Here is a 12,687-nt window from a genome sequence, read left to right on the forward strand (position 1 = left end):
GGCTACAGGATATGGCTTTGGCATTATTCTGGTATTAAGAATGCTTCTGGGAAGGGGAGAAGAATATAGATCTTAGTAGTTCAAACAAATTGTCCTATACAGAAAATATATTCCACTTGAGAAAAAGGTTACATATAAGAGCTACAGTATAGATATGCAATTATTCTAATCATACAATTCTGCTACACTGATTATTGTAATTCCACTGTAATTAATGATACTTAAGAGAGGAAAAAGAAGTAACTTTAAAACCTACCTGGGCCTTTCTGGAGAAGGGTTTGGACTACGAGGGGGAGGGGTGCGGGGAACTGCAGGTTTAGGAGCTATGGTAGCAGCAGGGACCAGGCCATGAGATATATGTTTCTAGACAATTTAAAATAAAGTTAGTTGGCAATGATCAGAAGGATAACAACACAAAACTGAACATATACACTCATGATACAAAATAACACAAAAGGGGAGAACACTTACATGCAAATTAATGTCCACAGATGATTTCAAGAGATTCTAGATACGATTTTTAAATTATATTAATAAGTGCTACCACTAGGTAAGAGTTTGTGATTAATTCAAATCCCACACGTGTATTTTTCCCATTACTCCCAAGTCACAAAAATAAGGTTCTGAACTGCACTTGCTACCACCACCACTTTTTGTGCATGTTAGGGGTAGTGGTGCCAAAAGGGAATGTGTTTCTTCCAAATTTTTTAAACTCTGCCTCCCCAACATTACCACAATGTGATCCTTCCTCTAGTGAAGATGACTATGCAGAAGACACTAGTTGAAGGGTCTATCAGTACTACCACTTCAGTTAGTCACAGGGGATCACCAGATAGAGCAACATGAGATGGGGAAATAAATTAAAATTAAATCATTCATAAAGTTTCGTTTAAATGGGGAAGAAATATTATGAAGTAGCCCCTGAGACTTCCATAATGCTTAGTACTAGTTGAGTAGAGCTAGCACTGGTAACTCTTTTACAAGGGAGTTTGCTGCACCAGGGCCTAACCCTCTGGGCACATTTCACTATTTTGGGTAGTAGAAGGGGGTATGTATTTAAGATTTCAGCTGAAGGGAATTTGTTCTGATCCTTAAATGTCCTTTTATTATCTTGATGTGGGAGTAAACTGACAGCTATACAAATTGGGAAGGAATTTTGCCTTTTCAGGTAACTGTACTAATTTACTAGCTCCTGAGTTGGTGGTGCATTACAAAAACTCTCTCTTTCATCTGAATTATCAAGTAGAGGCTTGTGCTTCCAGGTCCTGGATTTAATAGCCAATGTTCTGAATTGACATGACCCATCCTATTTTGTTTAAGTGAAACATTTAATGGTCTCGTAATTAGTATGGAGGTCTTCCTATTATTATTAAGAGGTAAAAGTAACAGTGTGAACAGCAGGCTAGAACTCCACCCAGAGCAGCAAGAAAGCAACAAAAAGTTAAACGATTCATTTTTTTATTCTCATAATGAAAAAACTTCAATTAATTATGTTATCTATATTGTAATGTGCGTTCTGAGTGTTCTCTGAAATCCAAGAATGCATCTGTGCCCAAATCAGTTTAAAAAAAGTTATGTGCTGTTTTTTTGTGAATCCAAGCAGTCTTTGTAACCTAAATTTTCTACTACCAACTGAGCTGCTGAAACAGCATAAGCTAGGTGCGTGCACATGTGTTTCTTGGACAAAGTCAGACAGCACGACAAGTCTAAAGGCATTACATTGTACAAGTGGCTATTGCCCAGCCTGCATTGGTATCCCCACTTCTCCCCTGCCCCAAAGGTGAATGACAGACTGGGATGGCCCTGGGGGCCACCGTGTGGCACTTTGGGGGTGGGGACAGAAGAGAGAGGAGGTAGTTAAAGAACTGAGTGAGAAAAGAGAGTGGGCCCTATTTACTCTCTCCTCCCAGATGCCAAACCACTCCCTTCGCAGAACTCCCCCGCATCATCCAGTGCAACCTGGGCGCGTCTTCTGGTTTTGAACATTGAACAAACCACCGAACCCGCAATTTCAATGTCAGGTTAGCGCCAGGCATGATGAGATTTACGTTGTCTAGTGGGGGAGCAGCTGATCTACAGTGTTTAGACGGGTCCCCTTTTCCCAGCAGCTAGTAGAGACAAGCGAAAATGCTGCTGAACTGTTGCTGGGGCGTCTCCCCAGCATCACTCAGAGAAGGGATAACGACGGTTCGCGCAAGCCTCTCCTACGTGGGACTCTTGGCCATCCTCATGTAATAACGGGATTCGCGTTTGGTGTCAGGGGCCTGGCAAGCGCTTCACATTCACCACGGTCTCTGCAGAAGGGGCAGGTCCAGCCTCTGGGGCCACCTGGGCCAGGCTAAAGCCGGACTGTACGTAGCTCTGCCGCCTCTTGCTCAGCACTGCTGGGGGGGGGGGGCGGAGAAGGGGGTCCACCCGCTCACCGGCCACGCCCCCGGGGTCCCCTCCGTTGGGCAGTGACCCCCGTCGACCTTTGACCCCCCTCGGACTTGCAGGATAATACTCACAAAGGGGCCCTTCCGGCCTCTCCTGAAACTAAGCGCCATAAGCGCAGGCTGAGAAGCAGAGACTAAAGCCAGACTTGGACTCACAGAACGTACCCCTTCACAACCGGCTTTACAACAACAGCGTGCCTGATTGGAGAAAGGGAAAGCCGCAGCCAATCAGCGCTGGCCTGACTTAACCTTCCGCTCCCCTTAGCAACCCTCAGCCGTTACCGATGTCTACCTTCCCGCCCTGCGTTTGCTATTGGCGACTCTCGACTCCTATTGGTGGTTGCCTGTGTCAATCATCTTCAGCATTTGGCGCGGCTCTGGTCTGGTTTGCTGGCAGCCGCGTGAGCCGAGGACAGCGGTTCTGGCGGCACCGGACGGTGAGGTTAGCCGTTCTAGACAGTTGAGGGGGAGGGGTCTCGAAAGCGGCGCGGATATCCCACGGAAGGGGGATAATCCCATGGCGCTCCTGTAAGCGACTGGGCGTTAACACTAGTGTCGTGGCCGGCCAGCCCCTTAAAGCGCTCGGGTGGTTCGCGCGGGGAGCTTGGGCTGCTGCTGCTTTCCTATTCGATGGGGATGACAGAGCCTGGGGTCCCTGTGCACTGTTCAGCCGCTGCCCTGCCGCACGGCTACGGCCTGTTTCCTCACAGCAGCAGGTTCAGAGCGCTGTGGGCCGGCGTCAGTGCAAGCCTTCGCCTCACTGAGGCCCAGACACTCCCAGTGTGAACGACTGCTAGGCGCTCGGGAAGGGTCCTGCAATGTATGTGCTGTGAATGTCTGTCTCTGCGAGACTGGGTTGGCTTCTCTGGCACAGCTCCCAGTTCCCAACATCACTGACTCATGGGGTATTTGGTGTTTTTTCTTAAAGTCTTGTCTCTTGGAGTCATGTGATTACAGGGGAACCTAAACATGCAGCTAACCCTCATGGTTACAGAGAAAAGCTTGGAAATGTGAGCCCCAAAGGCTCAAAACTAGAGGAAAAAACTTTTAAAAATATTTTAAGCTAATCTCATTTCTGGGAGTCTGACTCTGGATTTTTGACCACTTGGCATTGGCAAATATTTCTTCAGTGACCTTTCTATTAAAATACAAAAAACTTTCAGAGACAACTGAAGGCATTGAAAGGGCTTTTGAAGACTGATGGATGAAATTGTGGGGTTGAACTTTAAATTTGGGTTTTTTTCCAATTGATGGCGGAGCTGTGAATAGAACCTACTTCTTCTGATTTCTAGGCCTGTGTTTGAACCACAAAAATATCCTTCCTCTCCTGTTTTATTATTTAACCATCTAATACAGTGCATTTTGAAGAACTGGCTAGAACCTGCTGCAGATGATTGCAGCCAGACTAGACTGTTGGATGGATTTTGAGGCTGGGTGGTAAGGAATGAAATAACATTTTTCACATTCCCCTGTTTAGCTGCTGGTAAATAACATTTAAAAGGAGTTTAAATGACAGCAAAAGAAACCACTCCTGTCAAAGCAGGAGCTGTCAGTGTCCCTTACGGACATGTGATTGGAAATGAGAAATGGAGAGGGTCACAGATAGCTCAAGGATTACAAGGTAAGCATGTAAATAAAGCACAAAAATATAATAACTCTTTTCAAAGTGGTTTTAATACTGATTCCAGCTCATCAAGCAATCTGCTTTGTCCTATATAGAATTTTAAAATAAAGTAAACTGCAATTCTACTGGCTTAAAAGTTCCCGTGTGTCCATCATAGCATTGTTTTCCATATCCTAGCTTCAGTCCAGTCACGCTCACTCTCTGTGCAATACAAATGAGAAGCTGCCAGTAACCTGTATTAGAATAATATTCTTTACAAACATAGGCCCAAGTTCTGAAAATGGATCCATGGGGGTAGACCCAATTGAAGTCCCTGGGCTCTACCTGGGTATAGAGACCACATTAGTGTGTCTAGGTTCAGGATCAAGTCATATTTAGGAGATGCTTTTAGAATCACATAGAAGTTAGTTAAAAGTCCTAACAAAAAGCTTGTTTTTGTTGAAAATGTGCTTTACTGAAGAAAGCCCCCATTCTTTGGCTATATATTTTGGAAGTTAACACTAATGCCAGCCTCCCACTCCTCTCTCTGACTCTTTCTCCTCACAATGTAAACATGCTTCAGTCTTTCCCATCTTAAAACTGCCCTTGACCCCACTTGCCTCTCCCTTTTATCTCTAAGCTCATTGAATGGGGCTGTTTACAGTTGCTGTTTGAAGCTTCTCTTCTCCAGTTCAATCCTAGACCCTCTCTGCTCTGGTTTCTGCCTCTTGCACTCAACTGAAACCTCTTTTTTTCCAAACTCTCTAATTACCTCTTCTTAGCCAAATCTCAGAACCAGTACTGCATCCTCATCTCCCTTGACCTGTCCGCCACCTTCAACACTGTAGACTGCTGTTTTTGAAATATGTACTCTCTTGGCTTCCATGACTGTGTCCTCTCCTGGTTCTTCTACTTTTATAATTCCTCCTTCAGATGATCCTTTTCTTCTCCCTTCTCTCCCCCCACCCTACCCCCAGCTTTCTGTGGGGGTTCCACAGGGCTCTGTCCTTGGGTCCCCTTCTTTTCTCCTCTTCCACCTTATCTCTGGGTAGTCTCACCCACAAACACAAATTCAGCTACAATAATATCTCTATGCTTACAACTCACAGATACACCTCTACTTCAGATTTTTCTTCTCTGTCCAAACTAAAAACTTTGCTTGACTCTCTGTTATCTTGCAGATGTCTAGTCATTGACTGAGCTCAACATGGCTAAAGCAAAGCTTCGCATGCATACATCTCCTTGCTACCTCATTTACTGATCACTGTGGACAACACTACCATTCTACCTGTCACTCAGATCCATGAACTGGGTGTCCTTTTCGACTTGGACCTCTCTCTAGGTCCTCAAATTCAGATTATTGTAACATGTTGCTGGGGATACCCAGAGCTGTGAGCTACCGTGTTATCTCTGCCTCACCAGGAGTGAGCTTTGCTGTAGATTAGATTGTCAGCTCTCTGCCACACCAGCCTGTCTTCCTTATCAACAAACCCCTCAAGACTCTACCAGTCTTAACCCTTACCTAGCAGGTAACAATCACTGAATTCCAGCCCCTGAGCTCCTCAGAGATGGCACTCTACGAGGCAAAGAACTTATCACTATACATTTGCGGAAGATATTAAGTTCTCTGCTCTTTTAAAGAGTCAGTACATTACAGCTTATTAACTGGGGTTAACACACCCTTCCCTTCAAACACTGCACTGAGTAGGTTTATAATCAAAAATAAAACATGTTTGTTAATGAAAGAACATAAGTTAAGTGATATAAGGTAGAAGGAATAAAGATAGAAATGGTTACACAAATGGTTTACAAAAGTAAAAAATACACTTTCTCATGGTTAAAATCTACCTTAAGAAGCTACAGTCTTGTTCAAGTTAGCTTCTTCACCCATCTTCGTTTCCTCACAATAGCTGGCTAATTCTTAGCTAGGATCCCTGCAGGGTCCAAGGTGATGGTTTTCCTTGTCTGCTGCTTAAGGACATACAAAAAGACTTCATATCTTAAAGTCGTCTTTTGTTTCTAGAGTCAAATTGATCCCTTCGGGTTCAGTCTCTGGCCTTTTCTGCTGCTTACTCATCTTTACGGTATGCTTTCCTTTGTTCTGTTTCTTTCCCAGAATAAACAAACAGAAAATAATAAAACTATAACCTTTCTTTAGCTGTTCCCAGCTGTGTTACTTAAGAATCACTTAAAACTATTTTATCAGTGCCACTGTTACATGCTACAGGTTTCTGCCTCCCTTTCCTTGGCTCTCAGATCAGCTTTTCTGGCTCATTGGTGTGTTTTCCATTTCTGGTGGTCACAGTCTCATTGGTGTGTTTTCCATTTCTGGTGGTCACAGTCCTCCATATTAGCCATTTCCATCTTTTTTGGTCCACTCAGCCACCTCCAACTTCTGTAACTCTGTCTCGGCCACTTTGAATTGTGTGGCTGCCTCATTGAGGGCTATGTCTTTGCCTTTGTTTCCTTTAGCACAGGGGTGGGCAAACTTTTGGGCCTGAGGGCCACATCAGGGTTGCAAAACTGTATAGAGGGCCAGGTAGAGAAGGTTGTGCCTCCCCAAACAGCCTGGCCCCCTCCACCACCCACCCCCTCCCACTTCCCACCCCGTGACTGCCCCCCTCAGAACCTCCGACCCATCCAATGCCCCCCTGCTCCTTGTCCCCTGACCGCTGCCTCCCAGAACCCCCCGCCCCTAACCACCATCCCGGGGCCCCACCCCCTATCCAACCTCCCCGTCCCGTAACTGCCCCAACCTATCCACACCCCCGCCCCCTGACAGGCCCCCCAGGACTCCCAAGTCTATCTAACTCTCCCTATTCCCCATCCCTGACTGCCCCCCTAGGACCCCCTGCCCCTTATCCAACCTCCCTGCCCCCTTACTGTGCCACTCAGAGCAGCAGGACTGGAAGCCAAGCCACCTGGCCGGAGCCAGCCATCTGGCCAGGAGCTCAAGGGCTGGGGAGGATGGTCCCAAGGGCCGGATGTGACCCGCAGGCTGTAGTTTGCCCACCTCTGCTTTAGCATGTCTACTCAATTTTGCACTTCCTTTTTTTCTAGTTCCTCACCCGAAATAAACAAACAGAAAATAATAAAACTATAACTTTTTGCAGCCAGTGATTCCACTTGAGAATCACTTAAAACTATTTTACCAGTTCTTGAAGTGTAAACCTCAGTTAAAACAGCAAGCTGTGGGTAAATCCTGCCAACTACGTCACTGTAACATGCTGCTGGGACATGAAATTTGACCCCACACTCTGATTAAAATCTCTTTAGAGAAACCCACTGTGTTGAAAATAGTGAAAAGGGCTTTTGCCACAGGGTCAGCTTCTGTGTTAGATAGAGCTACTGCCTTTGGATATCTAGGGGCAAAATCCACTTCAACCAAGATATCTCTTCCCCTTTTGGGTTGGACAGGAGATAGGTCCCGCAGTGTCTGTTGCTTCCCTACAGACTGCCTCTTGTATCACAGGCAAGGGGTGAAGAGGAACTTTTTAGAGTCATGCAGGTCGGTCTCTTCTGACATAACTCACAAGATCTGCAATAATTCCTCACATTATTCTGTATCCCTGGCCATTAAATTCTTCTTTAACTTATTGAAGGTTCTCTGTGCCCCACGTGGCCAGCAAAAGGGCAGTTGTGGGCTAGCAACGTTAACTCCCCATGGTGCAGGGCAGGCACAACTAGTTTCTTGTAAGGTTTCCCAGGTTTTTGTCCTTCCCCATGGGAGCTTTCCTTCTTCAAAAAACCTTTCTGCATTGTTCCTTACTGAGGTTCCCTCAAGGACATGTCCCCTTATGCACCCCACAGTGGGATCTGCCCTCCATTCAGCTGTAAAACACTGGCAATTGACAACAGGGACCGCTTCTGCAGTAATGGATTAACTCCTCCCCACATAGCCCCACTCTCATGCTACTTCTCTCTGCTACACAGGAGTTTGAATCAACCTCTCCCATACTTGAAAACACACTGCTTCCTTCTGCTGAGCCAGAGCTGGAAGTGTTTCCCCTCCATCCACAGTAGTTTCTGCGTCTTTACCATTCCCGTCTGGCATCACAGAACAGTAGCCCTTTTTACTATGGGTTACAATATTAACCACCTTAGACATAGTTAAGATGTCACTTCCCACCAGCATTTCCAGGGCCCCAACTTTTTAAGGTACCCTTTGAGCCTTCCCACTACAGATGCAACTTACCCAAAGGCACAGGAATTTATATCTTCCCGGTGCCAGGAACTCTACCTACTGGCCAAGTAACATGTCATTCTCTTTTACCATGCTTTCCCTGACCAGAGAAATCTGGGCACCAGTCTCTCCCCACTGTAGGCATTCTTTGCCATTCACTTGGGCAACTTTAATAAATTCCCTGACCACCTCCAACAGGTCAGACGTCACCAAATTAATGAAAGGCCCTGTAGGCACCTCTGTGCTAATGACAGCTGCATTAACCTGTGTTGGATGGGATGTGGGCTTAGATTCATTTTAGTTTAGGACAGTTTCTCATGTGTTCAGTAGAACCACATATAAAACACCTTCTTGGACTGTTCTCTTGTACACAGGGTCTGTGAGTATGATTCTAGGAGGGGATCCTTTCTGGGGAGTAAGTGCCTGGTCTCCCAACCGCCCTCTTTCTTCCTAGACTAAAACAGGGTCCCCCTTTTACAATGGGCTTCTGCCCCTCCCTCTGTAGCTTGTTGGTCACTGGATGCCTTTAGCTTGCATATATGCATCAGCTAGATCATCAGCTTTTTGGACTGAATCCAGGGGTTTATCCCAAATAGCTTAGCTGATCTCTTCAGAATTTGTGCTCAGGAACTGTTCCTGGGCTAAGAGAATAAACATTTGGTCATAATTGTCTGTCCCCTTCCTCTTAGCCCATTTTCTCATCGGATCACACAACTTGTACACACATTCTCTGACTCATCTTGTTATTCATTATGTTGTACTCTATGCTTTAGGAGTAATCTGAAATCTTTGAAATACAGCATTTTTAAACTCGGCATATTTCAAAGCCTCTTCAGTTGGCATTTCATTAAATACATTTAATACTTTACTTGAGAGCTTAGTAATCAAAGTTGGGACTTTCTTGTCCTCTGTAACTTTATGCACCTCACATAACCTTTCAAAAATGGTGAAGTATTCTTCAGTATAGTCTGCTTCCTTGTATGCAGGTCACAGCTTGTCCCATCTGGGTATTTCTTAGTACCTGTAGGCTGTGGGATCAGGCCATTGTGTCCAGGTTACATAACCTCTCCTTCTCTTGCAGCTCCATCGGTTGTCAGCATGCAGCTGCTGATCTAGCAGATATGCGTGCACGCTCTATTTATCTATAATATATGTATATATGCAAACTACAGCATCCAGTGACCACAAGCCACAGAGATAGGGACCTCTCTCTAGGTCCTCAAATTCAGATTTGCAGATTTTTTTTTTCTGTGTAACATCTCAAAGTTACATAACAAAGTTATGCCTTTCCTATTCATCCACATAACTAAAACTGTCATGCAACTCTCATCATCTTGTGTCTTGATTACTGCAGCATCCTGCTCTCTGGGCTTGAGAAATGCAGTCTTGCCCTCTGATATCCATTCAGAATGCTGCTGCAAAAATCATTTTCCTAGTCTGTCATTTTGACCATGCCACTGCTCTTTGCATCCCTCCTATCTTCACCCTACCTATCATATCTCACTACCAATATGTCATTTCCTGCCCCCAGTCAGTCCATGATGCCCGCCTCCATCGCTCACTTTTTAAAATTTCAAACAAGCAGCTTGGTGCTTTTTCTCATGCTGCCCCTCATGCTCTGGTAATTATCTGCAAAACCACTTCATTGTGTTCCTTCAAATTTTTCCTTAGGACTTTCCTTTGCTGTGATGCCTACACAAAAATCATGGCAGCAGTTAGGTGGCTGGTGTGCTGAGACCACTGCCTATTATGCTGACCAACATTGTCTCACTGTTTCCTTATACTCTCCTGTCTGTATCCATCTCTCATCTATATTGGGTTGTATGCTTTTTGGGGCAGGGACTGTCTTTTTGCTCTGTGTTTGTAGAGTGCCTCGCACAGTGGAGTTCTAGTCCATGACTAGGGTTTCTAGGTTCTACAATATATAATAATACAATAATGCAAATAACATACATTTTTGAAGGATTGGGACCTCCGTTTTTTAAGGGAAACGGTTTGACATCAATTTGCAAAATATGTAGTCAGGAGAGAATGAAGACTTTTCTAAGGTATACAATAAATAGTCAAACAAGCTTTCTGAAGTCAGTGGGACTTAACCACCAGCATAAGTATTTGCAAGATTGGAGCATGAAGTTCCTGTATTTTAATGGAAAATATCTGTCAAGGCAATATAAAACCAGGTTTTATTGTTACAGTTTTCTTTTTACAATCTTATTTTTAAGGGAAAATTAAGCTAATTCTTGAAGATGGCTTAGGACTTGTGGATTTTCATCTTTCAAACAGATCTTGCATTTTGTATATTTCTGAAGCAGATTTGGTGGCAGGAAATGGCTTCAAAAGACGTCTTGTTCGGTTTAGAAATGTAAGTCCTACACAAAGTTTAAAAAAAAGCGGGGAAAGGAAAAGCTCCCATTAGAAAACCTGAGGTTATTACCCCTTAATAGAAGAATCCACATTAATAATTCAATTCATTATCCTAAGCTTCAAAAATAGAAAACATTCTAATAATCAGATTTTGATGAATATTTTGTTTTGTTTCCTATTGGACTTAAATTCATTTAAAAAGTTTTCCATCTGAAAACTGACTTAAACATCCACTAAATCTGTTTAATCACTCTTGTTTTCTAGAATTTCCAATAAAGTATTGCAGCAAATACTATGGGTCATTCCTAGACCCATATTGACTCCTTTTTAGGCTGGTGTAAAAGGGGGTTTGATGTACATTTTCCTCTCCTCCTTCTTCAGTATTGACTCCCTGATGGGCAGGGCTGTTGCTTAACCATTTGGAGAAGTATCGCTAGATGTAAGACTTGTTTCCCCTCACTGTTGTTTTTCTTTATCAAAGGCCAGCAGTCTTCATGGGATTGTGATAGTTGAAAAAACCCAGATAAGTGATCAATACTTTCCGGCAGTGCAGAAGTTTATTGTGCTAGAACTTGGAATGACATTACTTCCAGTGGCCAATCAGGGAGAAGCATCTCAACTTATTATCCAGCTAGTAAGTACTAATGTCTGTGCCAGTGAGCAAACATCAATTAAGTCTGAAAATGTGTTGCTTTTTATTTATTTATTTATTTATTTTCATGTCTCAGCAACTTGTATTCCAAGTTAAGAGTTACACATGATCCTCTCCTGGATTTTCAACTCTGCTTTGCGCATTCTCTGCGGAATAGAGAGATCACTCAAAAATAACATATTGCTCCCTCCTTGTCGTTCTTAGCACCTGTAAGTTTAAGAAGCAAGGGGCCAACTTGGGGAAAACTGAATTTGGATTTCCCCATGTGGGTATGCATTGGAATATGCCAGCAAGCTTTCTTCACTGAACTTCTTTGTCCAGTATGTGCATGTTTAGGGCTTTGAGGTCTTCTCAGGCCAGAAGTACTATATCTATCTTTATATTTGTTGTCTTTAAGATCTGGTACTCTCACTGCTATATTTCCACCTACTCAGTTGCTCATTTATCTGAGCAGATGGTGGGATCGGAGTACTAATTCGTGTTAGGAAACTAGTAGATTTTTCTATAAGACTTGGCAGGCCTTCGTCTAAACTAATGGGAAATATATGTTTGCCTTACCAAAATCACTGGTTAATCAAAGGCACTTCATTGTGAGGGAATCAGCTGAGAAAACTGAAGTGCTGGTAATAAAGGTCAGATAAGACAAAACCCTGCTTAAAGAGTTACTTCAGAGCAGAGCCCAAGAAATGAAAGCCTCAACAGAGAAAATACAACACTAACCTGATGTAAGTAAAATTTGGTTTTACTATGAAAACTGACTGCTCCCGGTATGTTTTCAGGGTCACATTTGCTTCCCTTTGTGTCCGAAATAATAATTTATACTGGTTTTTGCTCCTGCTAATATTTCAAAGCCGATGAATTGGCAAGAGTAAGCTGGATTCTGTTCCTTCTTGTGCACCATCAACAGAAACATGTACTAATCTCGAATTACAGAACAATCAGTTACACTTGTGAAAACCAACTGAAGACCATGGAGTTTGTAAAGTTATCAGTGAGAAATCTGAAGACAATAAAGTTGTACAAGTCTAGTGAGGGTGATGTTTGGCCTTAGAACCTTTATTAAAAGTGCTGAATGAAATGGAAAGAACATGTCTTCCTTCAGACCTCAGGTTGCACTTATAGGGCCAACAGTGATAAAACTTTATTTTTTTGTAAACTTGAACAGTTAATTGGGAAGTCTTGGGAATACATTAAATATGAAACCCCAAAATGCCACTTTTTGTGTCCTCCTTAAGAGAAGGACTGCATTTTAATCAACATGAACTGATGACTGATCAGCACTCAAAATAGATTTTAAACAATTATGTTGCATATTTGAGTGTCCTACTGAGTCATAGCCCAGTGACAGTCCTCCTTTTTTTTCTTAATTCATGAAAAACTTCATTCATTCCAGATGAAGCCTTTAAATAGTTAATCCAATAAATAATACATGATCTGCCCTCAAACTCTC

The 12,687-nt window shown here is 43.4% G+C and overlaps 2 protein-coding genes across 10 annotated transcripts in view; one reads left to right on the top strand and one right to left on the bottom strand.

The window, feature by feature from the left end:
* Window positions 1-2,606, bottom strand: part of CEP89 (centrosomal protein 89) — a 133,774-nt gene extending 131,168 nt beyond the window's left edge. For all 4 annotated transcript variants that reach the window (XM_073307850.1, XM_073307847.1, XM_073307849.1 and 1 more), the window contains exons 1-2: window positions 2,508-2,606; window positions 257-363 (exon numbers count right to left, since the gene is read on the bottom strand). In XM_073307850.1, coding sequence (XP_073163951.1) covers window positions 257-363; window positions 2,508-2,546 — 146 coding nt within the window. In that variant the 5' untranslated portion in view covers window positions 2,547-2,606. The remainder of the gene's footprint in view (window positions 1-256; window positions 364-2,507) is intronic.
* Window positions 2,607-2,784: 178 nt separating this feature from the next.
* Window positions 2,785-12,687, top strand: part of FAAP24 (FA core complex associated protein 24) — a 67,549-nt gene continuing 57,646 nt past the window's right edge. For 3 of the 6 annotated variants that reach the window (XM_073307867.1, XM_073307866.1, XM_073307863.1), the window contains exons 1-4: window positions 2,785-2,872; window positions 3,913-4,056; window positions 10,444-10,583; window positions 11,067-11,219. In XM_073307867.1, coding sequence (XP_073163968.1) covers window positions 3,945-4,056; window positions 10,444-10,583; window positions 11,067-11,219 — 405 coding nt within the window. In that variant the 5' untranslated portion in view covers window positions 2,785-2,872; window positions 3,913-3,944. Of the gene's footprint in view, window positions 2,878-2,906; window positions 4,057-10,443; window positions 10,584-11,066; window positions 11,220-12,687 lie in introns of those variants that run through there. The other 3 variants (XM_073307864.1, XM_073307865.1, XM_073307868.1) reach the window with 3 other exon arrangements.

This window comes from Lepidochelys kempii, chromosome 12, assembly GCF_965140265.1.
Source record: "Lepidochelys kempii isolate rLepKem1 chromosome 12, rLepKem1.hap2, whole genome shotgun sequence".
Taxonomy (NCBI): domain Eukaryota; kingdom Metazoa; phylum Chordata; order Testudines; family Cheloniidae; genus Lepidochelys; species Lepidochelys kempii.